This window comes from Natator depressus, chromosome 2 (genome assembly GCF_965152275.1).
Source record: "Natator depressus isolate rNatDep1 chromosome 2, rNatDep2.hap1, whole genome shotgun sequence".
Classification (NCBI taxonomy): Eukaryota; Metazoa; Chordata; order Testudines; family Cheloniidae; genus Natator; species Natator depressus.
In genome coordinates this window covers 14,576,829-14,603,564 of record NC_134235.1, presented here as the reverse complement: position 1 = coordinate 14,603,564, position 26,736 = coordinate 14,576,829, and the positions used below count along the sequence as shown (strand labels likewise).

Here is a 26,736-nt window from a genome sequence, read left to right as displayed (position 1 = left end):
AAAAGACTATTCAGAGTTTTATTATAGCACACAGTAACTTTGACTTGTGACAAATGCAATGAAGGCGGCATAAAAGCACAGCCAGTGATCTTTAAAATATCACAGAGAAGAGAACAATGAACCAGCACCCAAAAAATCTTATATTCTGCCAATAATCTTACTTAAGTGTTCAGGGAAAGCAAGCAAACAAAAAAGATGCATGCAGGATTTTAAGACACATTTATGGAGGCAATACTGGAGAGGACCTTTAATTCTAAGTGTCTAAATTAGATACGTTTCAAAACCTTGCTATTCTCTTCATGCTGTTGTGAAAAAAAAGGAATAATCTATTAGATTATTCTGCTTGGAATTTTACACATCTACTGCTATTTCTCTTTCCACCTCTTCTTTGAAGCTGTACATGATCAAAACAGAGGGAAAAGCCATAAAATAGAAGTTTTGTGGTTGCAGAAGGAGAAGTGCAAAGTAGTCAATCAGTTACTGCCATTCCAATGGTTTTAATTAGGACATTTTGAGTATCATTCAAGCTAAAATACGTTCCAAAAGTTAAATCTGAACTGAGCTCATTACAGAGAAATTTCGATTTCCACTGCTCTCCTTCCAAGAACTTTCACAAAGTGGTATTAATAACTAAGATGATTGTCTAAAGCTCTTTATCAAGTATTTGTTTAAGCCAAAGCCCATCCTCTTTGTGAAAAATTGAGACTGACATGTAAATGTAAAATTCTTAAATGACATAAAAAGGAGATGCTAAAAGGACAGTCATGATGATTTTCAAACACATGGGGCAAAAATCTCATGAAGTAGGTAAATCTAGGCCATTATGAAAAATAATTAATAAATGAAGTCACATAGAATGGGAGAGAATGGGGGAAGAGAAGAGGGAAAGAAAGAACAAGAAATTATGGAAGGAAAAGGAGGCATCTTATTCAAAATCCGAACGAGCAGGAAGGAAATACAGGGTAGCAGTAATCATTTTACTATTTTCAAGGGAAGAGGAAAACATTGTGTCTAGTTGCAGTTTTGACTGTTTAAGGAATACAGTAAAGTTTTCACTGAGTACCTCAAGCATTAGATGTTAAGCACAGCCCAGAAAACCTCCTTGTAAATAGGACAAAAAATTACTCTTGCACATTACCTTCAACAGCCCTTGACCATCTGTGTTCTGAAGGTTTAGGTTATCCAAATCAAGTGAAAAATATAGCTTTTCCAGTAATTAAAAATGACGTCAAGAAAAGACAGGCAGTTTGGAGGCCCTCAAAATTTTCCATGTACCTCCACACACAACCTTTAATGGTCATGTCAGTTGAGACAAGTGTAGCCATCAGTATTTGGCCCCTTGAGTTAAACACGTTAACATGCTGCCCAAAAAAAAAAAAAGATTTCTTCTTGTATCTATTGATAAAAAGGTCTTCATGGGCCTAATGTGTCAAACCTAACACACCGAGCATAGATTTGGATAAAGCTCAGGTTACTATGAAATAAGTAAGTCCAGAGATTTAATATGTTAATAAAGCTACATTTCTCTCTTTCCATAAGGCTTTTACTGTTCTTCCATAACAGTCACCACCTTCAGGATACTATACAAAACCTTATTAAGCATGTTATCCAAAAAGAAATCAAGTGAGACAAGCAATAGGTAGAAGAGGGACAACTCTTCTTGGATGACTAACATTTTAAGAGATGTATTTTATTCTCTCTGCTTTCTTTAAATTTACATTTACTTTAAAAAAATGAAACAACAGTTAAGATACTAAGTAGTCTAACTCTTTAGAGGTCTGGTAGTAGTTCCTGCCTCTGGAATGCAGGACTGCCTTTAAGGTAATGATTTGATACATGAGTCAAGGCGTTTGTGGGTAAGGTCAAGCACTCTCCCTCCAAATGAGGCTTCAACGTCCCTTCCCCATCAAAGGAGATGGGGCTTGATTTGCAGAGATTCCCAAATATTTTTATGGGGCTTGTTGATAATTTCTTGGTAGCAGAATACCCTGGAACATGAGGGCTCTCACAAATTTTGGTTTAAATGAATTAATCATGACCTGGAAATTCTGAGAGGCTTTAGTTGCCTGTAAGAGCTTTCCTCTTCTCCCTTTCCACTTTACTGTTTCCTGAAAAGGCTGTATTTCAAACAGTTACGCAGTATGAGTTATTTTTTCTAAGTGTGATGTTGAATAATGCTGCAGTCACTTAGACAAAAATTCCAAATGCCTCTCTGACCACACTGGCCCTTTACCATTCATAATATTGCACCTACATTGACATTGCTATAACAAATAAAAACAAAAATAGAAAATCTTTTTCCTCTGTGCATTTGACATCACTTTATGTAGAGTCAGTTGCATTCTACCAACAGCATAAAGGTCAGTCAAGTTTTAACCCTTGCCATAAAAGATACTTAATATCAACAGGGGAACAGAGAGATCATTTAACATTTTATTTGTTTAAAATCAGGACATTTTATTTAAAGGGTGTTCAATGAGAAATTGGAACATTTTTAAATTAGTAATTTTTTTTAAAAATCAAGACAATGGCATCCCTTAAAATACCCCCAATAATATGTCATTAAAAATCCATAGCTATTTCTGATTATTTCTACCCTGCACCACAAGCTTCTCCATAGCAATCTTCATGCTGATCAGTATTGGATGCAGATGAGAACATGTTGGGAAGACATTCCATGATATATAATTAAATCCCCACAGACCAAAAAAAAAAAAAAAAAAAGATGACACTTAAAAAGAGACTAATGGAATAAACTACATGAAACTATTTTTAGACTGCTGTTTTCCAGAAATTATTCACACAGGCTTCTTAAAATGAGTCAATTTAATGATCAACTGTCTGAAAAAATTGAATGAATGCATCCGATGAAGTGAGCTGTAGCTCACGAAAGCTTATGCTCAAATAAATTTGTTAGTCTCTAAGGTGCCACAAGTCCTCCTTTTCTTTTTGCGAATACAGACTAACACAGCTGCTACTCTGAAACCTGAAAAAATTCAGAACATGTGTACAGTGCTGTCCAAAATATGTCTATTGATGATCCCCTTGTGTTATTGTTCAGAAAAATTTTTAGAATTATTCCCTTGAAGTTTCCCTAGTACAGACTCATATTATACAGAGCACTGTAAAAAGTCCAGGAATTATTTGTGTTGTATTGCAAAAAATAATCCAGAGACACCAACATGCCCTCCTGACTACCTCCAAGACTAGCCCTGCCCCCACCCCCAACCCACTCAATAGTGAAATATTTTGGATGTACTCACCCGGCAGCGCTCCGGGTCTTTGGCGGCACCTCAGTGGCAGGACCTTCAGTGCCGCCAAAGACACCCAGAGCAAGTGAGGGCCTGCCGCCTTGTGAGTAAAAGCACCGCAGCGGGTGGCTCCTCTTTTTTGGATTGCTCCCCCTGTTCCCTCCACCTGGCTATGCGGCTGACTACATATATGTGGCAAATTTGTACACAGGCGTGTATTTTAGCACAGAATTACATGGTACCATACAACTTAACAGAAAAGTTTAATGAAAAATCAGTTGTGCATCAGAGAGCAGAAGTCTTGGGAGAAAAGTTTTGGGTTTGTTTTTTTATTCTGTGGGGGACAGTTTAATGAATGGATGAAAAGATTGTACATTTTAGGTGTATCAGTTTATTCTTCATTCCTTCTGTCTCTCTACCTCTCACCCCTCTTTCAATCCTATGTAATATGTAGATTATGTAGTGACAATCTGAACCTGCATCCCCTTATACCACCAACCATGCTGATGCAGTGGCAGTTCAAGGATCTCAGCCTAACCAGGGTTAGGTAGCGTAGAAAACAATCCTGGTGATTCATGAGATGGCATTCTTTCTTGAGTTGGTATGAACAAACACCTCAGCATGGTGTTAGAAGGGCAGAGGGTGTCTTTCAAATGAGACAAAAAATAAGAGGCCCTGACCTTTTGCTAGAAGAAGATTGCACTGCACTTTTTGTAAGTTTATTAGTGTTAACTCAAGAATCCTGGCCAAATTCCAATGTGGGCAGTATGTGTTCTGCCTCATCTAAATTTCCCCTGGAGTTTCAATTGGAAAAGCTTGTCTTATTCTTATAACTTAATATTTATATTTGCAGAAGAACAGAGGCCCCACAGCACCAGCAAATACATACATGATACCTCTCCCATAGAGCTAGACAAGGGTTCTCAAACTGGGGGTTGGGACCCCTCAGGGTGTCATGAGGTTATTACATGGGGTGGTCATGAGCTGTCAGTCTCCAACCCAAACTCCGCTTTGCAACCAGCATTTATAATGGTGTTAAATATATAAAAAATTGTTTTTAATTTATAAGGGGGGGCGTCGCACTCAGAGGTTTGCTACATGAAAGGGGTCACCAGTACAAAAGTTTGAGAACTACTAAGCTAGAAGATGGTGGCCTTAAAGATAAGTTTAGAGAGGGTGTTGCATTCAAAAGAAGCAGTGTATCCTAATCTGTCATGCAGGCTTACTTAAATGGCTGCCACTTTCCACGTCAGATGTCTGTGCTTCAGTGTTGGACACAGCAATATTTATGAGTAATCTGTATTATCAGTAGCAACATTTGTCAAAGGGTATTGGGACCCATTTGAACAAGAAGTGATATAAAAATGTAAAATCAGTATTACTGAAGATAAAAATGGTTAAGATAAAACTAATTGTTGAAGGCAGCATGATCTAACTACTAAAAGCATGTATATCTTATAAAATTGAGATAGGGAGTAACAATAATAATAATAATATTTAGTACTTACCTAGTATTTTACAGTTTCATAATGCTACAAAAACATTAATTATTCCTCAGATAGAACTCCTAAAAGGTACATACTCCAGAGAGGACTCCAATAAAACCTCAACATTCACCAACTCAGGCACCTGTAATAACCTTGGCTTTTTCCTATTCTTACAATGCAGACCACGCTGTCTAGCAAAATACAATGTTGTTGTATACCACTCAACAAGCACTTAAAAGAGATTGTCATTTCTAGATGACCAGCCTTCAGTCATACCCAGTCACATCTGTTATAGTATTAACCTGGCTGAAGTACATAGAAGAGAAGCACATCAGGCCTGACTGAGCAGAATTTTATAAGAAAAAAGATGTTCACTCCCTTGTCCACTGTAGATTTCACTACAGGAAAGGAAAATGTAATGTCATGAAGGAATATTTCCCACAAAATCCCTTACCTCACTCCAGTGAAGAGTGCAATAAATATCCTACATTTTCCAACAGACTACTGAAAACTACAACAAAAAGCTTGTGCTATCTACAGTAGAGGAGCAAATACTTATATGGGTTGAAAATCTTTAAGTTGTAGGGAACTCAGTTAATAAGACTGAAATATTCTTATGGGTGGTAGGAGTTATTATATGTAATTTGAAAAAGCTGCAGCCATATGGTCTAGACAAAGCAAATTAAGGCTAACAGAAAAGAATTATTCAGACAGCTTTATGAGACGACAACTTTAAAAAATAGCACAGCTGTTACTTTTCATCATAATTAGATATGCAAAGTAGTGATGGCAACATTTCTTAAGTAAAGCTGCATAAGTCTGATACCTCTTTATTTATTTATTATTTATTATTTGTTAAGCACTGACAGTGTGTTTAGCTCCTTACAAGACACAAAATGCAGACAGTCCCTGCCACACATGCAAAAAAAAGTTCACAAAACTAAATACTAAAAAATACATATATATTGTAAAATGGAAGTAAGTTTCACTGTGTTCAGAGATACTATCTACAATTTGTGAAGAGTTACTGGGAACAAAACTATGAAGGAGGAAGATGTATTCTGCATGCCTGAGATCTTCATTCTGTGTAGATTTAACCCAATTATAAAGCCATCAATCCAGACTGCTAGTTAGTAAATGAAGACCTACCATATGCATATCCTATAGATATGAAAAGTATTATTTAAACTGGCTTCAGTATGTTTTTTAAAAAATATGTTTTTATATACTCTGGATAGAATTTAGCAATCACATGACCAGGTATTCACAAAATCTTGGTAGTTCTGTAAAATAAACAATTAGCCAAAAATATAAAACAGTTGTCCGCTAGGGCTCAAGAAAGAACGTGCTATCATGAAATCTGAATTATTTTAACCCCCACATTATCACAAAGATTTGCAATTACTCTCAGCAGTGGAGGAAATTACATTTATTACCATGGGTAGCTGATGATAATTATTTTGTGTAACTAATTCAACCTTTGACTATTGGATGGCTTAATTTAATAGCACTAGTGTCTATGCACAATTATAAATTATGAATCATGCTATTTCCATCTTTGCATAGAGTGATGATATCTGAAATGGAAATCACACAGAGTTAGACAGACATCTTGAGGCAACATTCAATTCAGCCACCTTGGCAAAGTCTGCAGATGCTTTTTTTCTGATATGCTGGCTGATTGTCTAGGCAAACTTAACTGTTTCCACCGTTAGTGCTGGACAATGTTAGTCACAAAGCTCCAAATTAAAGCTTCAGGAAGAAGGCTCAGAAACACTTGACATTTAAAATCAATAAACCAATATAATCATCATGTAGCACATGCTGAGTTTTTCCAAGTCCCTTTTCCTATCCATTTTGTACTGAACAAAACTCAGTTTTAAGTAATGAAAACTGATCTCTACAGAAACAAATCATGTAATTATACACAGTTTGGTCATCACAGCACATATTTTTTTAAATTAAATTGGTAATTGGAAATTGCATCCCTGTCAGTTTGTGCCAGTACCTTCTCCACTTTTGCTTGTATTTGCGGGTGCTGTAAGTGGTCTGAGAGGAATAACAATGTCATCCACATTAATCCCATCTTCTGCATGCTTCTCAGAGACGTGAGACAACAGTTCTGACTGATTCGGTGAAAATAAGTTACAAAGTTTACACATGAAGATGGAATTGATTCCTGAAAAATAGAGAGAGAATCATTAACATTTCTGACATCAACAGTTTACTTAAAAACCTACTAGTCACTCAGATTAATTTTTTTTACCCAAACCAGCTAATCATCAACTGCGAGGAGAACTACATTATAGTTTTAAATTAGTATTTTTTATAGAAAACAACATTAGGTAAGTCAAGAGCAAAGTAAAGGAGAACACTTCCTCCCCTCCATCTCCTCACAGCCAGGAGAGAGATATGGATGGACACACACACACACACACACACTTTCCAAGGGGCAAAAGAATGAAAAGCTCCTTTTCTTTTTCAGTATCACTGTGGGATTCCACTTCAAGCTTATCAGACACCTACTAGTCAAAAGATGATACAAGATGGTGTCCTGAACAGATTCCAGCGACAGCACCCTGATAAATATCCCAGCATCTTACCCTCAGTTAACAGCTCTGTATGGCAAGGGAAGCTGAGCATCACACCGGGTTTATGCACCTGGACCTCACCTCCCACTCACTTATCCCTTGTATCTGCCTCTAACTAGTAAGTCTCACCTTCCAACTGGTAGGTGTTCGGTACATTTTTCAAGCTCTATGGTATTGTGTGATTCATTTCAGATTTTTACCATATTTGACTCTGTTTTCTTTCACATACAGTTGTCACTCCCCATCCACCTCCCGTGAGACCTACTCTGTCACTCCTATATATTTTGTACCCTGGTATTATCATGTCCCATTGATCATCCCATGAGCTTCTCCATACCACTCAGCTTTCCCCTAGCTGTTATTTTAAAAATTCCTCTATGACTAGGGCCCTACCAAATTCACGGCCATGAAAAACACATCATGGACCATGAAATCTAGTCTCCCCCAGTGAAATCTGGTCTTTTGTGTGCTTTTACCCTGTACTATACTGATTTCTCGGGGGAGACCAGAGTTTCTCAAATTGGGGGTCCTGACCCAAAGTGGAGTTGCAGGGGGTCACAATGTTATTTTAGAGGGAATTGTGGTATTGTCACCTTTACTTCTGCACTGCCTTCAGAGCTGGGTGGCCGGAGAGTGGCGACTGTTGGCCAGGTGCCCAGCTCTGAAGGCAGTGCCCGCCATTAGAAGAGCAGAAGTAAGCATGGCAATGCCATACCATGCCACCCTTATTTCTGCGCTTCTGCCTTTAGGGCTGGGCGGCTGGAGAGTGTCGGCTGCTGACTGAGGGCCCAGCTCTGCAAGCAGCAGCTCAGAAGTAAAGGTGGCAATACCATACCACACTGTCCTTACTTCTGCACTGCTGCTGGCAGCGGCTCTGCCTTCAGAGCTGGGCTCCCGGCCAGTAGCCACCGCTCTCCAGCTGCCCAACTCTGAAGGCAGCACCGCCGCCAGAAGCAGCACAGAAGTAAGGGTAGCAGTACCACAACTCCCCGTACAATAACCTTGCAACCCCCCTGACAACTCCTTTGTGGGTCAGGACCCCTAAAACTACAACACCGGGAAATTTCAGATTTAAATAGCTGAAATCATGAAATTTACTATTTTTAAAATCCTATGACCATGAAATTGACCAAAATGGACCCTGAATTTGGTAAGGACCTAGCTATGACCTTTTAAACTTTACATGCCAGCAATCTGGTTCTATGTTGGTTTAGGTGGAGCCCAGCCTTCCTGTATCGGCTCCTCTTTCCCAAAAGGTTCCCCACTTCCTAATCAACATAAATCCCTCCTCTGATCACCATCCTCTCATCCACACATTGAGACCTGCAGTTCTGCCTATCTAACTGGCCCAGCGCATGGAAATGGAAGCATTTCAGAGAATGCTACCATGGAGGTCCTGGACTTCAGTCTCTTATCTAGCAGCCTAAAATTGATTTCCAGGACCGCTCTCCTACCTCTCTCTACGTCACTGGTCCTACATGTACCACGACCACCAGTTCCTCCCAGCACTGTACATAAGCCTGTCTAGATGTCTCAAGAGGTCTGCAACCTTTGCACCCAGCAGGCAATTCACCATGTGGTTCTCCTGGTCATCAAAAACCCAACTATCTATATTTCTAATCACTGAATCCCACATTACTATTACCTGGCTCTTCCTAATAACAGGAGTTCCCTCCCCTGGAGAGGTATCCTCAGTGTGAGAGGATACCACAAAATCATCTGGAAGGAGGGTCCCAACTATGGGATGATTTCCCTCCACTCTAGCTTGATGTTCACCTTCCCCAAGACTTTCATCCTTTTCAAAAGCATAGAGAACATCAGATTGGGGTGGGGCTGCTCTGCTGTGTCCCAGAAAGTCTCCCCTATGTATTTCTCTGTCTCCCTTAATTCTGCCAGTTCCATCACTTTGGTCTCAGGAGCCCATACTCAGTCTCTTAGGGCCATGAGCTACTTGCACAAATGCACACGTATGACACCTGCCCACAAGGCAAGTAATTGTACTACTCCTAGGGGAATTCTGTGCCAAAAAATTAAAAATTCTGTACCCAATATTTTAAAATTCTGCAAATTTTATTTGTCAAAATAACACTACATAATCACATCAGTTTCAATTATTTTGGTAATTTATTTCAAAATACCTGTTAGCAAGTATGTCTGTAACAATACAAATAGAAAAATACCCCCAGGAGTAGAGAGTTAAAGAAACCCCTACGACAACCCAGTTCTTGTTTCTCTCCCTCCTCCTCCTCCTCCCCCCCGCCCTTTGAGCCCAGCCAGGGGGTCAAACACCCACAACCCCTCCACCTGAGTCTAGCCACAGCCTCCCCGCTGACCAGAGAAGCAGCCCCCACCCCTCCAGAGCCCAGACGTAGACCCCCCAGGCCAGACAGCCACCCCCCCCCTTTCCCCAAGCCCAGCTACCAGCCTCCCTCCCGCCTTGGCTCCCCAGGCCAGTCAACAACCCCCTTCTGTCCCCCCAAGCCCAGCCGTGACCCCCACCCCCATCCCAGACACCCATTCCCCTACCACCCAGGGATCCAGAGGGAGAAACAGCCTGTTGCTGGGTCCCAGGCTTGTGTGGAGTTTCCTGCCTGCCACCATCTCCCTTCCCTCAGGGCATGTGGGTAACTGCAGCTACCAGGAACTCTCTACTCTCACGCCATCTCCACCCCCCACCCCCACCCCGCAATGTCTTCTATGTGCAAGCTGCACTCTCCTGGGTCCAGCGGACCCTAGTGGTAGCCAGTAGCACTGCAGCCCATTTATGTCATGGAAAGGAAATGATGGGCCAAAAACATTAATTTCTGTAAAATTCTGCATTGTGCAGTGGCACAGAATTCCCCCAGGAGTATCATACATGCTGCATTCAGTGCAATAAACTTGATAGCCTCCCCTCTGCTGCTGGACTTGTGTGCATTATTTTTACTCTTGCAGGGGTTTTTTTGTGTTTGTTTTGTTTTTGTGTTTGGGTTTTTGTTTGTTTTTTTTTTTAATGACAGCATCCTCTCGTTTTGTCTTTGAGATAGATGTATTATTCTCAAACTAATGCACAGAGCATACATCTACAATTCCTTTAACATCATATGTTGCAGGAAAACTCTTAAAATTATGTTTCATTAAATTATGTATGTAAGCTGTTATTTTAAGTACATAATGTGTTCTCAAAAGATCAGTATGGCTCCTTCCCAGCCATTCTGCAGTCTTGGGCACATATATATTATGGCAATTTTTAAAAATGCATATTATGTACATGACAGAAATGCTCCTTGAATAGATTCCACTCTACTTGCTTAATATGTATTCATTTTATAAGATGAAGCATATTATTTACTCAGCAGGTCAAAACTGTTCTTCCTAAATGTAAATATGTATTTAAGATTCATGCTATGCAGAGTAAAAATACCTATGAACATTAAGCAAAAATGAAAAAGTTAATATGCAGTGGCTACTAGAGAGAGATGAATGCTCCAGTATTCAGATGACATTCATTTTCTGGAGTCTTATTATCTTCTAGTTGATACTCAGATTCCATTTGGTCTGCTCTCCCCTTCCTGAATCTTTGGGGAAAGGAAAAACTGACTGATTGGCCCACTTTCCACTGCCTCCTCATCCCTTCTTACATTTTCCTTGTAAGTGTCTTTGGGGTCATCTTTTTCCCCTCTCACTCTTAACAGCAAGAGTGCTAGAGGCAGAGTGACCAGCTGCCAATAGAAGACTAATGAGTGCATAAGCAAACAGTCAAATAATATATATATATATTTTTTACAGAAACCCAAAAGTGAAATAAGTGTCTGGCAATAATAATAAAAAACAGTGTCTCTCCCAAGGAGCTTACAAGATGATATCAGACATGGTATAATAAAAAGGGTACCAACACCATAAAGTAAAGGAAAAGTTGGAATATATGGAGCCAAAGGACAGAAAGGGTGGCAATGAAGAGTGTGGATTGTGGTAATGGGGAAATGTCACAGAGTAGAATGATGAGGAGTCCGGTGGCACCTTAAAGACAAACAAATTTATTTGGGCATAAGCTTTCGTGGGTAAAAAACCCACTTCTTCAGATGCATCTGGGTTTTTTACCCACGAAAGCTTATGCCTAAATAAATGTGCTAGTCTTTAAAGTGCCACCGGACTCCTTGTTCTTTTTGTGGATACAGAATATCCAGGAGAGTAGAATGCAGAGGCTGGATGTGAATTAAGAAGGGAAATATAAGGCAATAAAACTGGAGTAGAGAAGTGAAAACAATGAGAATGTTAGGAAGAATGGGCAGAGGAGGAGGGCACGGTCCAGGCAGCAGGAGAATAAGTGTGGTGATCATAGTTCTTAACCAATTAGGTGATGAGTAAGTAACTGACAGTTGATCAACCAGGTGCTAATTAGGTGGTGAAGAAACAGGGAGATTAAATAGTCAATTAAGTGTAATGCATCAAATAAGCAATAAGTCAATTAAGTCTGCACAGAATCAATGATTAAGCAGTGGATAATTAATTAGGTGGGAAGTCAACAGAGCAATTAGACAGAAATTAAGTATGCAGAGAATCAAAGAAACCGTAAATCAATTAAGTATGTCGGTAAACAAATAATATGACTATCAGCCAAAATATTAAGAAGTATTCAGTTTGCTATAAATATATTTGATAGCTGTGTTATTTTAATAATCAAAAAGCTTCAAGTGACGTAAACCTAAATTTTAATCGAATTTTAAATGAAAAAACTGACAAAATGAATTAAAAAACAAAAACAAAAAACAACCTTCCTCCAAAACACCCAACATTACAAATTAAGCAAGTAACAAATACAATTTATAAACAAGCTGTTTCTATACTTTGTCTTCATATTATTCTTCCAAATATCTCAAGCACTTTCCTAACTCCCAGAGATGTGGTAAGGCTTAATTAGCTAATGTCTGAAAAATACCTCCATTTTACTGATCAAGCATAAGGCACGGGGAGATTAAGTGACTTTCCCAAGGTTATACAGCAAGTTGCATACCCTGGCACAGAACCCAGGCTTCCTTCTCCCAGTCCCTTCCACTAACCACAAGACAACTTCCCTACCTTTTGATTTACAGCACCACAAAAAAATTGTCTCAAACAGGTAACACTCAACACTTTTCAAAGCTTCAACAGAGCTTAATTTTAAAAAACATGGTTGAGATAAGATCAGAAAATATGCTTTTAGACTGTCACGGTGATTGTCTGATGGGAACAGTCCAGAAAATTTTTTTTAACCAAATTGTAACCATTTTAAAATATTGTATATGGGAAAAAACTCACTGAAATTAAACTCGTCCAGGGCTGTTGCTTGGCAGAAAGAAAGAGGTATATTATCTCTATATATACTTACACATACATACAAGGCCAGCCTTAGTAGTCAACGTGGGCGCCATGAGGGGGGGGGTTGTGCTGTCAAGAGGGTATTACAATAACTACCCCTCCTCCCTGCTGCCGTTGTCTGGCTCCACCCGAGGCATGTTTAGCTCACAGCCACAGTCCATCTCCAGCCCCACTCCGCCCCCATTCTCTGCGCTGCTTGCATCTCTGCTCCATCCCCCTCCCTGCAGCTTCACCCCCAGCTCCACCTCCAGCCCCAGTCCGCCCCCATCACCCACTCCACCTGCACCTCCACTCCGCCTGCCTGCTCCTAGCCCCCGCTTCCCCGCCTCACTCTGCCCCCAGCCAAGCTCCACCCCCCAACCCTGCTCCACGTCCAGCTTCGCCCAGGGTGCCATTTTCCATAAGGCTGGACCTGTACACATACCAATACATCAAACAAATCATGGTAATATGTATCCCAAGCAATTACCTAAAATTATCAACACAGCCAATATTTTAAAAGGTATATATCTAACAATACTTCTTGCAGTTCTGTAGGAGTCAAAAGCAACTCTAACTCCATAATTAAATGCAAAGTTAATCTCAGGATTAAGACCCTGGTCATACATGCACTTAGGCACATGCCCAAGATCACATTATACCTTTGTGTCTTTCCTCCCAATTGTATTGTATACAGTAGAACCTCAGAGTTATGGACGCCTCAGGAATGGAGATTGTTCATGACTCTGAAATGTTCGTAACTCTGAACAAGACGTTTATGCTCCTCAGGGAGGGCTGCTCAGAGTGGGGGCTCACTGCTGTGCCTGCGAACTTCAGCATCTTCACCTCTTACCTGTAAGTGGCTGCCCGGCGATGGGGGGTGTGCACAGGCAGCTGGTTCTATCCCCTGGCTGCAAGGGTAATGAGTGAGGCACCCTGGGACACCATGGCATCAGTGGGCACTCGGTGCAGGCTGGGGCCCTTTAAAACTGAGCTGCTCCTCCAGAGTGGAGCATGCAGGGAGGAACTTGGGCTCCAGCAGCAAACATTCCAGGCCAGGTTCCAGCAGAAGCTCATGAAGTTTCTTTCCCGGGAGGGAATTGCACCCCGGATTACAGGAAAGCTGCAGACTCATCCCCAGCACTAATCCTCCTCTGCCTGCTCCAGGGCTCACAGCTGTGCTGTGAAATTCAGCATCTTCACCTCCTACCTGTAAGTGGCTGCCCTCCATGTGGCGAGTAGAGGGCGGGGACAGGCAGCACAGATGTGCCTACCTTTAAGATGCAATACAGGCACAATATAGTATTTACTGTTTGTTTGTCTCTGCTGCTGCCTGATTGCTTACTTCCCATTCCACATGGTGTCCGGTTGACCAGTCAGTCTGTAACTCTGTTGTTCATATCTTTGAGGTTCTACTGTAGTTCCTTTAGTCCATATTTTCTTCTCTCTTTAGTAACTCTTTCCTTCCTTAGTTTACACCATTCTTCAGTTCCACTGTCTTTTATACCCTCTACTAAGTTCTCTTACTCTTCCCTCTCTATACCTAACGACATACTCCTAAATTACACGTACACACCTCTATGCTCACTCACCTACACATCTACTCTGCCACAGGGTACTTGTTTTCTTGCACCTCCCACAACCCTGCTTCTTCATTCTTCCATTTATGCCTTGGCTTTAGTGTGCAAAAAGTGTGTTCTTTATTCAAGTTAAAATCTTAGTGAAGACAAAGCAGTTTGTAGTTTTCGTACGAGTTAGCAGGTCGACTTAAAAGCTTAGACTTTGTCTTCAGTGTCAAAAACGGTGGCTTTTCAGTTTGTATGTTACAGTGTGATAATTAACCTGTATTAGCTATCTTGCTGGAAAATCTTAGTGGACACAACTTGGTAGTTTTAACCATGGTATAAGCAGGCAAGGTCAATACTATGCCCCTCTCATAGGTGAGCCTGCCTAACCACATCACAGTAAAAGCTACAGTGCCTTGTCTCCCCTAGGATTTCACACTGAGATAGTTATGTCACTGTAAACATACACCTTTTTGGCAGTGAAAACTAAGCCACAGTGTACACAAGGCCTTAGCCACAGATCAACGATCTCTGCTCCAGCAACACAGCTGGCAGCTCTCCAGCTTCAGCATCTCCCAACTTCCCAATGAATCCCACAGCCATGTCCCTGGTTCAGTTCCCCATACCTTGTTTCCTAGCTTCCCTTTGCTTCTTTCCAGCTCCTCCTAGCTCTCCACTCCTCTGCCATTCTACTCCTCCCTAATTCCCCAAGGTCAGCTCCTCCCAGTTTCCTCACTCCTTCAGCAGCCTGCAGAGATAGGCAGGCAAGTACTTGTGCTACCTAGCATGGACACAGCACCCCTACTTGCTCTATTCCAACGTTTTCGAGCACATATTAAATGACATAAAACACAACACTCAATAATTCAATCATTAGATAAATGACCTATAAAAATACTTTTAGATTTCCTGTTTGAAAACCCTTAAAACCACTGCACGCAAATTCCTTTTTGCTTTCATGCACATCCAGGGAGTACAGCCTAAAAATAATGTGGGATTAGCCAAGAATGAGAAGAGATGCTTCTGAGCTTAATAAAATGTTAATCACAAACACAAAATAATTGGAAATACATAACAAAACTTTTTTGGCAGCAATATTCTTGCTATCCCTCCTCCAACAGGTCTAAGTTCCTCAACGTGAGCTACAGCTCCAAATCTCTCTCAGCGCTCACACCTGTAAAAGAAGCTAAGATAGTGGACTGAGTGAAGAACAGATCCCACAGAGTTGCACCACAATACATTTTAGCATGTGAACTGTACTGCACAGAGAACTCACTGTATGACAACTAAGCAGGAATTTTAAATATTCTACAAAGACCTATATATTAACTGCAAATTAACATCTGCCACTATATCAGGGTTCTCATGAATACTTTACCAACACTGCCCTGTGCAACATGGTCCAGTTATAACTCATCTACCAGCAGGGCATGCCAATGCAGCCTCTCGCAAGCCTAGCTGTAAAAACACTAAGGGTGGGTCTAAAGAAAAATCCACAACTGGCCCGTGCCAGCCCACTCGGGCTTGTGGGGCTCGAGCTGTGGGGCTGATTCGTTGCTGTGTAGAATTCCAGGCTCAGGCTGGAGCCCGAGCTCCGAGACCCTCCCACCAGTTGCTTAGAGCCCAGGCTCCAGCCAAGCCCAGAAGTCTACGCAGGAATGAAACAGCCCCACAGCCCAAGTCTTCTGGAATGGGCCAGCCACGGGTTTTTCTTTGCTGTGTAGACATACCCTAAGTGATCAGTTTCTTTCTACACTTTGTTGCATCATGCTACAAAAAACACAAAACTTTGCTATTTTGGCATTGCTTCCTATACACACCCATCGCTGCTGACCTAAAATCTGCAGCTGGTTGAACACAACATAACAAGGCTAGAATTATTATTCATATTGCAGTTTTGCATTGTAACAGAAAAAATGATAATACACTAACAGAAGGATCACTGACTGAGCAAATAAACGTAAAAGGATTGATGTTCAAAACTCATGTGCAGTATAACTACTGATGCTTTTCATTATATCAAAAGGTCAACACATAGCTCTCCTTACAAAATTATGCTTTTAGTAAAAACTACGCACAAAAAGGAGACTTTTCAGCTCCAAACACCTAGAATTACAATTTTGGGGTTTGTGACACTGGCAGACCAGTGCCAGTTCATGCCAAGCTCCCCATGTCTCAACTGAACACTGACAAATACGTAGCTGGAACAGTCTGGCTCACCTCCGTGTTAGATAGTTAAAAAAAGGATTTGAATTATAAGAATGTTTAGTGTTTAGACTCTGATGCATGCAGCAACTCACAGGCATTCTATAATCTCATAACATCTGTATCCCTCAGGTAATATTTGAACAGCTGTATTGTGAGCCTCTGTGACCAGGTAAACCACCACACAGGAGAGAGATATTAATTAGTAAGAAGGGCTGATCTTCAATAAAAAGTGTTACACCCTTTCCAAAACAAAAGATTTTTTGATACCAGAAAGACTATTGTGGCACACTGAAACTGGGCTCTCCCTACATACTATCAACAAGAGGACAAAAGACTTCTGTTGTTCTGCTCTCCTCCCTGTGAAAGTGAGTCACGCAAGTGGACTCCTCCCATCAGCTGAGTTTGCAGCTGAGCTCAGCAGAAGGGGGATAAAACTACAAAGAAAAGGAAGTTGGTATTTGTGTGCTGCTCGGACTTTGTGGGTCAAAATGTTTCTCAGCATAAGAGAAAGATCCCCAGCAGTTTAGCCTGAATTAGCCCTAAAGGACATATAGAATCTGATTATAGCAGCTTTTACTACCTTTTTAAATGTAAGATTGCAACTCACTTGTGTATCTATGTTTACCTGTTTTAACTTTGTAAATAATTCTCTGGTTTCCTTTTCCTATTTAATAAATCTTTATATAGTTTATTATAGGATTGGCTACAAGTGTTGTGTTTGGGGTAAGATCTAAGGTGCGACATGGGGTACATGATTGGTCCTTCAGGACTGGGAGTAGCCTGAATATTTCTCTTATTCTTGGTGTAAGAGACCATCTATCACAAAGGTACGCTCGTGGGGGTGGCAAGATAGATTGGAGTATCCAAGGGGACAGTCTGTGACTCCATATTAAGATTGTTATCGTGCCTGAGGAGCTCACACTTGATAATTGGTTGGGAACATCTCAGGCCTTGTCTACACTAGAGTTTTATTGACAAAATTTATGCTGCTTTAATTAAACCACTGTTGTGTGACCACACTATGTTCCTTGTGTAAGCAGAGCGCATCCACACTAGCAGCTCTTGCATTGACACAAAGAACAGTGCACTGTGGGTAGCTATCCCACCATGCAGCTGGCTGCAGGGTTCTTTGGAAAGGGTTTGCAATGCCTCATGCGCCAGGTACAGCGTCACATGATGCAGGTTTCTCAATCCCATTGTTCCATGGGCATCCTACCAGATTGCCAGCGGCTTTTCAACTGAAGTGTGGAGGGAGGGAAGGAGTGTGTGTGGAGTGGGGGGGAAGACACAGAAACAGAGTATGTATTGGAGAAGCATGAGAGAGATTGTAGTGGGGGGAGCGCATATGTGAGAAAGACAGTGTGTCAGCATGCTGTCTCTAAGTTCAGACAGCAGCCTGGGCAACCAAGTCTGGGGGAAGGGAACACCCCTCACATCATCCCCTGGCTCTGCACTGCGCAGCAGTCTCTCCCCCCTGTCACTCCTGCAGCAACAGTCTGCTCTGCCTGCCGATTCCATACAGATGGTTCTGTGATTCCCTCCGAGTTCTCCCACAGCCTTCTCAGCCACCATAACCGGCATCTTCAGCACCGCTGAGAGCTCTCCATGCTGAGGAATGCCAAAGCTTACTGGAGCTTTGAAAGGTGAGGGGCGCATGCCTGCAGGGCAGCCAAGTTCAAAACAGTGAGCAGAGCGGTCACGGTGGTGGGCATTGTGGGATACTAGGGGAGGCCAGTTATGTCGACATAACTAACAGCAGCATCTACACTGATGCTTTGTCACTCTAACTTTGCTGCAGAAAGCTCTGTGCCTCTTCTAAAGGTGGTTTTATTCTGTCGGCAAAACAGCAGAGTTTTGCTGCCAACAGTAGCTTCGTAGTGTGTACACCTCCACTGTTCTGTCAGCAAAAGCTGCCTTTTGATGACAAAACTGTGCAATGTAGACAAGGCCTAAGTATAGAACTCATAACTAATTTGGGGTTTGTGGCCTTGCTCTTAATGTCTACCCTGACGTTGGTGCTCATGATCTTGAGTCACTGCAGGCAGCGTTACAGGGTTTTCCAGAAAAGGGGGAGAGGGGACTCACACATGAATATAAACAATTTTTTTCTTTGGTGTAACTACTTTAGCTCAAACAAGAAGTATCCACGTTTCGTGCTAATATTTAACACAGGAGTAACAAGTAACAAGCCAATAATTTTAGTTGAACATAAAAAGAACTAAACAATTTTGTGATGTGTTAAGTAAATAGACTTATATTTTGAACTGCACATATACAGAATTATAATACATGTAGTATCACATATTATGCTACTCCTTTTCAATTCCGAACGCATTAACAAAAGTGACATAGAAAAACGGCAGCAAACCATTCTTGGCTTGTCAGAGAGGAACACTATTTTCTGCATATTTGCAATCTGTATTCAAATATGTGTTACTATGTAGCTGTGGGTTTTGTTGGCTTGCTGCTGAGTCATTGTGTAATAGGGGTATTCCACACAGAAAATAAGCAGGTTAAAATAGATACACAAAGAAAAGTCAGACTTTCTTCAAAATATTGTGAAATATGCTAATGCACTTATTTTTATACCTTCAGACAATCTGCAGTATTTCATAATCTTGATGAAATGCAACTAATTGTGCCAATTGCATTTTTCCATCCTTCAAAAAAGGAGCTTGGAACAACTATGAGTTTCAGTTACCCATACATTTGCCTCAAGAGCAGACACTTAGCCAAAGATTTGATCTTCAGGCCTTTCCTCCCCACCACCACCCATTAACACTTTAGAGTTATAAGTTGAGGGAAAATACTGGCATTAACTAATTTTAGTTCTCTTTCTTTGGTGTGGTGAAAATCATCATTTCATTGTTTCTAATCAGTAAGCTCCGCACAAGTAAAACTTCAGCAAGAAGTTTAAAGATGCTACGCATCCTGTAGGACACTAAACGGTGCCATATTTCCTGTTGATTCTTACAAAAGCCTTGTCTACATTACATTTACATTGGGAGTCCTAGGGCTTATCTACACAGGGACTCTCAGGAAAATTATAAACGAATCAACTAAAGGTACAAAAAGTCCTAGATGCTCTCACTTGAAGTGACCTTAGCTCACTGTGGCTTAATCCTCCTTGGAATGTGGGAGACCTGAGAGGAGGTGGTGAGGTGTCTGGGTCAGAGAAAGTGAAAATGATTCTATAACCCAGTGGTTAACATGCTCACCTAGGATATCTAGGTTCCAATCCCTGCTGCAATCAATGTTTTATACAAAGTGGAACAGTTTCAACAGGAGGAACAAAGAAAAACCCATAGGTAACTTGTAGCCCAATAGTTAGTACAGTCTCTCTCATATAAAAAAAAAACCCTAAAAAACATTCTGCCTGAACTATACAGACTTCAGAACTGGGTGAAAAAAATTTTTTTAATTACTTGTTTACTCTGGACAGGATGACTCAAGTCTAAAAACTCCAATGCCACATCTCAAAATCAGCATTACAATATACCTTGTCAACAGGAAATTTAAACAATGAAAAACTTATGTGGCCTATTCATCACATACAGAAAGCGAGGCTTTTGCCTGTCAAGATGGCAAAGCAAATTGATACTTAGTACTTGCTTTCATCTGACCATGAAACAATTTAGGTAGGAATCAAATGTAGCAAACATTCTTTTAAAAATGGCTGAAATCGACACAGGTGACAAAATTCATACAAGAAAATCAAGTCTGTATGCACACTGCTACAGTTTAAAGAGATCCATTTACTTATCAAGGGACATAACCAACAGTTAAGTTCTTAGTATACTGGATAGTGGATTATAATGTTGGTAGAGATCCTATTGTTACGACAACTGACTAAAAGAGCCTACAAAATATCTACACTAGGATATAAATATCTGGTTTATACTATATGTACCTTTTCTCACATATTTTTTTAAAAACATGCACCATCTAACTAAATGTTCTACAAGGTTATAGTTATCTTACATTCATAGACAACAAAAGTTATATTCCATGTTCTAGTAGCAACCTCTTGTGGCCAAACACAGGTGCTGCATTCTACACTTTAGGGACCCTATCCTGCAAGGTACTGCGTTCTGAAGCAAAATACACTGAAGACACTCATAAGAAAATAAACCAACATCCTCAAAACTGGCCACTGATTTTTGGGTACCCTACTTGAGATGCCTTGAACCTGACTTTTTGAAGTGCAGAGTATCCACAATTCTACCTGAAATCACCTGGAACTGTAGGCATTCTGCACAACAGTTGTCTGAAAGTCAAGTTCAAGGCACCCAAACACGCTTGAACTGCGATCATAATGCAGGGCATATCTCCAATTTTAATCTATGCCCTCACATAACATTATGTAGATTGATTCTGCTATTTGCACAAGATAGCCATAATATGCTTTTTTATAGACATTTGAAATACAAAAAATGACACTAGTTTAGTGCACATTAGCAGGACATTTTATAGTTATTCCCCTTTGTAAGTTATTTTCACACATGAACATGAGAAACTACTTTTTGCTTTTTTCTGGCACCCTTCTAAGCAGTTTAGACCAGGGGTGGGCAAACTTTGTGGCTCCAGAGCCACATCTGGATGGGGAAACTGTATGCAGGGCCATAAACGTAGGGCTGAGGCAGGGGGTTAGGGTGCGGGAGGAAGTGTGGGGTGTGGGAGGGGGTGCCATGTGCAGGAGGGGGCTCAGGGCAGGGGGTTGGGGTGCAGGAGGGGTGTGGCAGGGGGCTCAAGGCAGGGGGTTAGGGAGCTCAGGGCAGGGGGTTGGGATGCAGGAGGGGTTTGGGGTGCGGGCTCCGGCCAGGCACTGCTTACCTTGAGTGGCTCCAGGGTGGCAGCAGCACACAGCGGGGCTAATACAGGCTCACTGCCTGCCCTGGCCCCATGCCACTCCAGAAGCCAGCATGTCCAGCAGTGGCTCCTGGGGGTGGGCTGGGGCAGATGGCTCCGCCACGCGCTGCCTTCATCTGCGGGTACCACTCCCGAAGATCTCATTGGCCATGGTTCCCCGTTCCTGGCCAATGGGAGCGGGGGGGGGGGGGGGCGACGATGCTTTCAGGCAAGGACAGCGCACAGAGCCCTCTGCCCCCCCTCCCCCGGGGCCACTGGGATGTGGTGCCAGCTGCAGCGCGGGGCCAGGGAGGCTGCTTTAGCCCCACTGTGCCACGGGGCTGGCAATCCCGGGGGCCAGACTGAAAGCCCTGACGGGCCAGATCTGGTCCATGGGCCATAGTTTGCGCTCCCCTGGTTCAGACCACTGGCTTTGGTAGGTACGGGTACCCTCAGGAATCTCAATGTAAGCAATGCTGGGCTGTCTCTAAAATACTTCTAGCAGCACTGAAGCTTCCTTATAGAGAGAGATTTAGCAGCACTTCTTCCTTAAGAGTAAATTATATGCCAAAAAACCCTCCTGGGCCACCTGAGTCCGTCCACCCCTTCCCACCATACGGTGGGGCACACAATACCGTGGGGAGGGGCGGAGGGGCTCCTGGCCACCATCTCCAGGCAGCAGGGAAGTACCCAGGACCCCTCCACCCTCCCTTCCTGGCCCAGCTCGCTCCGACAGGCAGAGAGGGGGGCGCGGGGGAACCGAAGCCAGGGCTTGGAAGTCACACACGGGAAAGGCTCGCTCCCCTCCCCACATGGAAGGGATTCCCCCGGCCCATATGTGGACTTCCCACCGCAGAAAGAAGCCCCACCCGGCCTGGGGGCGGGCCTTCCCCCGGCCCCTGCCTGGGAAAGGCAAAGGCCCCAGTGCCGCGGCAGGGGCCGGTCCTTTCCCGCCCCAAAGAGGGGCACGGGGAGGGGGTGCATGGAGACTCTCTTCCTGCCCCCCTCCACCCGTCGTCGTCCCCCCCAAAAAAGGGGGGAAAAAAACCCGCGGCGAGCAGGCCCGTCGGTCACCCCAAAGGCTCTGGCGCGGAGGGGCGGGATCGGGGGCTCGGAGCAGGAGGTCAGCTGACTAGCGGGGGGCAGGAGCAGGCTGAGGGGGGCCTGGCGAGCAGCAGCTCCCCCAAGGGTTAATTGGTTCTGGGGGGCCGGTTTCCCTCCCCAGCTGCCGTGAGGCCGGCCCAGAGGGCGGGGGGGAGGGGACTGGAGGAGTTCCCGGGGGGTCGGTGGCTGAGGAAAGAGGGGCCATGCAGGCGCTGGGAATAAGACGTGCGGGAACTACTTCATACGCGGATAGATCATAAAATAAACGGCTACAAGACGGGACTACTTTTTATGCTTCCCCCTCCCCAGGCTAGAATCCCTCCGCGCGCCTTCCCCTCCCCCACTGCTCACATTTAGACCCGGGCCGACCCGCTCACCTGCAGCCGGAGCCTCCATAGTCGGTCGCGGGAGGGGGGTAGTAGTGAAATAAGGCCACGGTGGGGGTTTTTTAAAGCACTTCCGTCCCAGTGGACGAGGCCACCCGGGCGCCCCGCGGGCTCCCCCGCTCCTTGTGAAATTATTATTTTTAATGGGGGGGTCAGAAAAGCGAGGTGGCGGATTATGGCGAATCTGCCGCGTCCGACACGGCGGCTTCTTGCTCAGCGACGTCGCATGGAGGACGCGAGGGCAGAGGGGAAGGGGAAGGTGGGGAGGGACTAGGAGGAGGCGCGCGCCGTCCAACCGCTGCCGCGCGAGCTGTCGTTGAGTGGCGCGTGCGCGTGTCTTTCCTGCCTTGGGCCTCGACGGCTCGCTCCTCCTTTCTCGTGCAGCGCCGGGGCGCCGCGTGGCCGTCACAGCCGGGCGCCGCGGGGAGGCTGCAGCCCCCGCTGGGGTCAGTCAGGGTCCCAGCCGCCCTGACTGCGCAATAAACCGGCGGGCTCTCCGGCCCTTTCTCCCAGGCTCTGGGGCTGCGGGAGCGGAGAGAGCCCCGGGGAGGAGGGGAGCCTCGCGTTCGCCGTGTACCTGTGGGGAGGCCGGGGAGGGGTGAAGCGGGCCCTGCCTCAGTTTCCCTCCCTGTCAGTAGCGACAGGAGAGAACTCGGGCAGCGGTGCCCGTCAGAGGATGCCCGCACTGCAGTGGGAGGTATGATTGCGGCTCCCCTGCGCCCGCCTGTGCTAGCTTTAATCTGGCTCGCTTGCTGAATATCCCAGTGAAGGGTTCCTGGGTGGGCGGGTACAGCTTGTACCGCCGCCGGTAGCTGGGCGGGCTAGGCTACAGCCCGCACAGGCATTCCCAGGCTGCAGTCGCACCTCCCGGTGCAGTGTAGACGCGCTCCGAGACGCTGCTTCCCTCTCCCTCATACTGAGGTAGGGGAGGCTGGGGAAGTGCTGGAGCCCCCCTTTATAACAGAAGGGAGCCGGGAGTAAGGCAAGGTTGCGGCTCTCTCTCCTGGGGCTGGAATCTGATCTTCAGGTCAGGCCACAAAGTTCGTCTCTGCTCATTTTCTGGGGGAGGTGGTGTTTGTAGTGGTAAGATCTTGCTTGAATTTGATTGTTGTTGTAGTTCGTGAGTTTTGAGGAAGCTGCTGGCTCTCAAATGTTGTACTTTTAAAATTATGTTAACGGCACCTTGGTGCTCAGGTAGAAACTTCTCTTTTTCTGTAGATTTAAATAGAGAAATGGTAAAGTTGGGTATATAACTGTGGATTCTTTTGCCTCAACTAAAATTCCTGCGTTTCAGAGGCACTGAGCATCCATAGCTAACATCTTCATGTTAATTTATTAGCTTGTGACTCAGGTGATAGAGGTTCAGTTCCCTGCTGTACCACATACTTTCTGTGTGACCTTGGGCAAATCACTTAGCCTCTCTTTTAGATAATGTTCAAAACAGTTGTAGGTACATGTAATAAAATGTTCTCTATAAGGACCAGATTAATAATACTTAGCATCTATAGTGCTTACCCTTTATTTTCAAAGTACTGTACGTATATTAAGTATTTATTCCTAACTATATTAAATGCAATATTACTCTTTCTCGATTGGCTCCGTAACGCTGAGGAGGGAGGGAATGCCAGTGGGGCTTCCCACTCTCCAACCACTGTCTGTCTTTACCCTCTATGTCTTTGTGGATCCCAATCTTGTGTGGAGCCCTATATACAGTGCTACAAATGAGGACAGTGCTATGGAGGAAGCGGAGACCCAATTTTGTGAGAGAGGATTGTGTGTAAAAGTTCCCCCCAGTGCATGAATCTGGGGGATGGATCTTACATGGGCTTCAGTTATGGTGCTGCAGAATCTTTAATCTCCACATCCCTCTCTCCCCCAACCTCTTAATTTTTTGTAAGGGAATAACACAGAGTTAAAATAATACTGCATTTTAGAACAAATAAGTTGTCAATCAGGAGAAAGCATGTGCTTTCTAAAGGACAGGTAACACCTATGAACACAGACCCTGATTTCTGCAGTGGGTCGTCAGTGGGACTTCCTGTGAGCTACAGAGATCCACCTGCACAGAGCTCGTTGTAGGAGCTAGGCCTCAGGCTCCAACAAAATACAAAAGCATGTGCTCAAATCCATTCTTTTTTAGCAAAGCACTTAAGGTTACTGTCATTTCAGTCTTTTATTATAAACTCATAGGAATCTATACCAATCCATATTACTTTACTAGAATTATCTTGTCAGGTTCTTCCATCGTAAGCAGAAGAAATCGAAAATAATTATTAGCATTGACGTAATTACTTTTCATTGAATATCCTGAAATATATCTATGATTATTTGCCAGCGAAACTATACTATTTTGGTTTGATTTGAATCTGAAAGTCACTACTAGGCAATGGAGCTGAAAAAGCTTGCCTCCTGCTGTTGGTTTTTTCTTACAAAAACCAAGAAAGCACTATTGATTAGTTGATGGAATGGTTGGTTCATAATATTTTTGTGAATACTATCGATAATACAGCAAGGACAGCTTTTTTTAAGGGAGCTATTTGAATTTGGTTTCAAATTTGACTATTGAAAGTTCAGGTTTCAGAGTAGCAGCTGTGTTAGTCTGTATGCGCAAAAAGAAAAGCACCTTAGAGACTAACAAATGGTTCCCTTAACCCACCCAGCAATATTGTTAATCTATCCAACTATACTCTTAGCCCAGCAGAAGAATCTTTCCTATCTCAGGGCCTCTCCTGCCCCTCCACCGCCGCGAACATGATACAGTTCTGTGGTGACCTAGAATCCTATTTTCGATGTCTCTGACTCAAGGAATATTTCCAACACGCCTCTGAACAACATACTAACCCACAGAGACCTTCCTACCAACACTACAAAAAGAAGGATTCTGGGTGGACTCCTCATGAAGGTCGAAACAACAGACTGGACTTCTACATGGAGTGCTTCTGCCGACGTGCACGGGCTGAAATTGTGGAAAAGCAACGTCACTTGCCCCATAACCTCAGCTATGCAGAACACAATGCCATCCACAGCCTCAGAAACAACTCTGACATCATAATCAAAAAGGCTGACAAAAGGAGGTGCTGTCGTCATCATGAATAGGTCGGAATATGAACAAGAGGCTGCTAGGCAGCTCTCCAACACCACTTTCTACAAGCCATTACCCTCTTATCCCACTGAGGGTTACCAAAAGAAACTACACCATCTGCTCAAGAAACTCCCTGGAAAAGCACAAGAACAAATCTGCACAGACACACCCCTAGAACCCTGACCAGGGGTATTCTATCTGCTACCCAAGATCCATAAACCTGGAAATCCTGGACACCCCATCGTCTCAGGCATTGGCACCCTGACAGCAGGATTGTCTGGCTATGTAGACTCCCTCCTCAGGCCCTACGCTACCAGCACTCCCAGCTATCTTCGAGACACCACTAACTTCCTGAGGAAACTACAATCCATTGGTGATCTTCCTGAAAACACCATCCTGGCCACTATGGATGTAGAAGCCCTCTACACCAACATTCCACACAAAGATGGACTACAAGCCGTCAGGAACACTGTCCCTGATAATGTCATGGCAAACCTGGTGGCCAAACTTTTTGACTTTGTCCTCACCCATAACTATTTCACATTTGGGGACAATGTATACCTTCAAATCAGCAGCACTACTATGGGTACCCTCATGGCCTCACAGTATGCCAACATTTTTATGGCTGACTTAGAACAACGCTTCCTCAGCTCTCGTCCCCTAATGTCCCTACTCCACTTGCACTACATTGATGACATCTTCATCATCTGGACCCATGGAAAAGAAACCCTTGAGGAATTCCACCAGGATTTCAACAATTTCCATCCCACCATCAACCTCAGCCTGGACCAATCCACACAAGACATCCACTTCCTGGACACTACGGTGCTAATAAGCGATGGTCACATAAACACCACCCTATCCCAGAAACCTACTGACCGCTATACTTACCTACATG

General features: G+C 43.6%; 1 protein-coding gene across 1 annotated transcript in view; it reads right to left on the bottom strand.

The window, feature by feature from the left end:
• The window catches only part of ZFAT (zinc finger and AT-hook domain containing), a 137,769-nt gene extending 114,928 nt beyond the window's left edge, over positions 1 to 22,841 (bottom strand). The window contains exons 1-2 of the mRNA XM_074943813.1: positions 22,748 to 22,841; positions 6,747 to 6,917 (exon numbers count right to left, since the gene is read on the bottom strand). Of these exons, the coding sequence (XP_074799914.1) occupies positions 6,747 to 6,917; positions 22,748 to 22,766 (190 nt within the window). The 5' untranslated portion in view covers positions 22,767 to 22,841. The remainder of the gene's footprint in view (positions 1 to 6,746; positions 6,918 to 22,747) is intronic.
• Between the last annotated feature and the right edge of the window lie 3,895 nt (positions 22,842 to 26,736).